General features: G+C 47.9%; 1 protein-coding gene across 1 annotated transcript; it reads left to right on the top strand.

Annotated features, from left to right (window-relative positions):
• The first annotated feature begins 937 nt into the window (after positions 1–937).
• LOC107726604 (leucine-rich repeat extensin-like protein 5) lies at positions 938–1,862 on the top strand. The gene is made up of 3 exons (XM_016536248.1): positions 938–1,231; positions 1,373–1,735; positions 1,848–1,862. Exons 1-3 carry the CDS (start codon positions 1,004–1,006, stop codon positions 1,860–1,862), a joined length of 606 nt encoding a protein of 201 aa, XP_016391734.1. The 5' UTR covers positions 938–1,003.
• The last annotated feature ends 1,034 nt before the right edge of the window (positions 1,863–2,896 follow it).

Here is a 2,896-nt window from a genome sequence, read left to right as displayed (position 1 = left end):
TTATTGCCCTTATTTGTCTTGTATTTAAGTTGCTGCTGTTTGACCTTTCATTTGTCTGGTATTGCCTGTGTTGTACACAGTTGTCTTGCAGTTGAGCTATCTGTGGATTTATTTAATAAACCTCGTTTTATTTTCATCATCGTCTTCATCCTTTGGACTAATCGTGACAGAATACCAGACCCAAAAAATGAGAAGAAGAACTATGGACATTGCTTCCATTAATGTTGCCCCGACGAGGGGTAATAAGTTACTGGAAGGAGGAACAGTGTTTGTGTTCCAGCAAGGCAGAGACTTGGAGCTTTACGTGGAGGAGTTCCTCAACATCTGCCATCTTGCCACCTGTGACAACGTCTGTCTAATGGAGGGATTTTGGTGTGGACTGGATGAAGATCTCCGCTTCGTCATGCCCCGCGGTGCTCTCTGCTGGACCCTGGAGGCTTATATCAACTTCGCACTGTGAACATACGGATCCACGTTCACAGTGGGCGGAGCAGAGGATGATAGCAACCTCGTCCAGCCACACCGCACAGACATCGCACAGCTAGACACAGAGCACAGTCCACCAACACCTCTCACTATGGAGACGACAACGCCAGAGCCCCCCGCAGACGGGGAGCTTCCGCCCGCTGCGAGAACGGCGCCTGTGATGGCAGAGCCCACTAACGCCCCGGAGCCGAAGCCCCTATGTGAGTCTGACCAGGGGTGTGAGCCGGCAACAGCTGTCCCTGTGGGAAATATGGTGGACATTGATTCTGGGGAGGACTGGCTCATTAACTGGGACACGGAAATACTGCTTCCCACCCTACCCCACCCTGATATCGCTACACTTTCTTCATCGTCGCTGGTTCTAGCCAGCACAAAGACTGATTCTTCACCCGATATGAACTGTGAGGTTGGCTGGGATCACGGATAATAATTCACTCTCCTACATCCACTACCAACCCCAGCCAGTCCTCCAGCCCTTCCTCAGCTGGATGCCTGCAGCCCTGTGTCTTCCCTTGTGATGCCTTGCAGTGACGTAAAGCCTCAGGTCATACAGTCACCAGCCTCGCCTGAGTCAGTGGATTATTTGGCTCCGCCTCCAGCCTCTGATCCCTTCCCTCCACCTTGGCCCGTCGGCTCCGCCTTGGCTCCTCCCTCTCTCGGCTCCACCAGAGACCCTCGGCCTTACGACTCCACCGGGTTCCCTTGTCCCTCCGGCTCCACCTTGGTCAGTCGTCACTCTGCCTGCGCCACGGACTTGCGAGCCCTTCGCTGCGCTCTGTATCTCCACCCCTACGGCTTCAGTGGGCTCCTCCTTCCCCCCGGCTCCGCCTCAGTCCTCGGGCACTCAGGCTCCACCTCGGACGCTCGTCGCTGCGGCTACACCTAGGTCTTCAGTGCCAGTGGTGTCGCTTGGTTCCATCAGCTCTCCGTCGTTGCCCTGGGATCCCCTGACATCGGCTCTGTCTCCTTCAGTCGTCCCGCGGATGTCGTCGGCCACACGAACACCTTGGCTCCTCCCTCCATCGACTCCACCGTGGGCTGTCATCCTTGCTGCGCTCTGGGTCTGCAACACCTGGCCACTCCTCCCATCATTGACCCCATGGTTGCTCCCACCATCTGTGCCTCCATGGGGTCACTGCCTATCTGCCTGCCTGTTCTCAACAGCCCTCTGCCTGCTCCTCCTCTCCAGCCCTTCTCCAGCTCCTCGCCCTCCTCCAAAGCCCCCACCATCCCTCCCTTAGCTGTCATGGTAATGCATTTAATCTACTCAGGTGTTCATCGTTATTGCCCTTATTTGTCTTGTATTTAAGTTGCTGCTGTTTGACCTTTCATTTGTCTGGTATTGCCTGTGTTGTACACAGCTGTCTTGCAGTTGAGCTATCTGTGGATTCATTTAATAAACCTCGTTTTATTTTCATCATCGTCTTCATCCTTTGGACTAATCGTGACAACATGCACTGCTCCTCTCTACTTCCACAGGGAATGACAGAAATCCTCAAAACAGCATATTTGAATGGTTTCTGAAAGATTATGTGACACTGAGGACTGGAGTAATGGCTGGTGAAAATTCAGCTTTGCCATCACAGTAATAAATTACATTTGAAAATATATTAAAATAGAAAACAGTTCTTTAAAATTCTAATAATATTTCACAATGTCGTTACTGTATATAGGTAGTATTCTACACTCCAGAAACTGGTGTGAACAAAACTGTTTAACAGCGTCTGCCACTGCTAAAGTGAGTTGAAAGGCTGTTAAAACACTTGATTTATCAGCTGATGACAGAATAATCAAAGTCTATAAAAGTGTCAGTTACAGAGCACATCTACATCTAATTTTCTCAATGCTGTACTTTCTGACTACTCCAAAGCTTCTTTAAGTTTTTCTTGGCTGTGAAGCTACAAAGAGGTTAATGTTAAGCAACAATATTTCACATGGAATTCTGCCAAAATCCTTGTGAAGTCCATAATTAAATAAACTAAACAATACAATTCTGGTATCGGCCTTTCCTTATCCATGGCAGGAGATTTTAAACATCCTCATTCCAAGATCATGCAAGATCATCTTTTGTCTGTCTGCACTTGAGCTTGACTGTCAAGCTTAACGCTGAATCACTCTAAAACACTGTGGGTGGAGGTGGGAAAAGGACCAAGTTTCGGTAAAAGATTATACATATTTTAAAAGCACAGGAAGGGTGCGATCAAGAACAAATGCTCTTCCCAAGCTAACACTCCTTATATAAGGATACGACTTAAAAGAGCTATTAGGGAAAGAAGGTTAGATTAAACTCTATCCTGTGCTACACTAGCATTCAAAAACAAAAGCTTTTTTTGCTTGTTTTGTTTTGTTTTTAATAAATTAATACTTTTATTCAGCAAGGATGCATTAAATTGATCAAAAGTGACAGTAA

This window comes from Sinocyclocheilus rhinocerous, unplaced genomic scaffold, assembly GCF_001515625.1.
Source record: "Sinocyclocheilus rhinocerous isolate Xijiao unplaced genomic scaffold, SAMN03320098_v1.1 scaffold1538, whole genome shotgun sequence".
NCBI lineage: Eukaryota > Metazoa > Chordata > Actinopteri > Cypriniformes > Cyprinidae > Sinocyclocheilus > Sinocyclocheilus rhinocerous.
This window is presented reverse-complemented; position numbering and strand designations above follow the sequence as displayed.

Bases quoted from the DNA above. Each gene is read 5' to 3' on its own strand.
- LOC107726604 (XM_016536248.1), top strand. From the start codon at position 1,004: ATGCCTTGCAGTGACGTAAAGCCTCAGGTCATACAGTCACCAGCCTCG. The intron at 1,232-1,372 runs GCCACGGACTTG...GGCTACACCTAG, and splicing joins TCAGTCGTCACTCTGCCTGC to GTCTTCAGTGCCAGTGGTGT.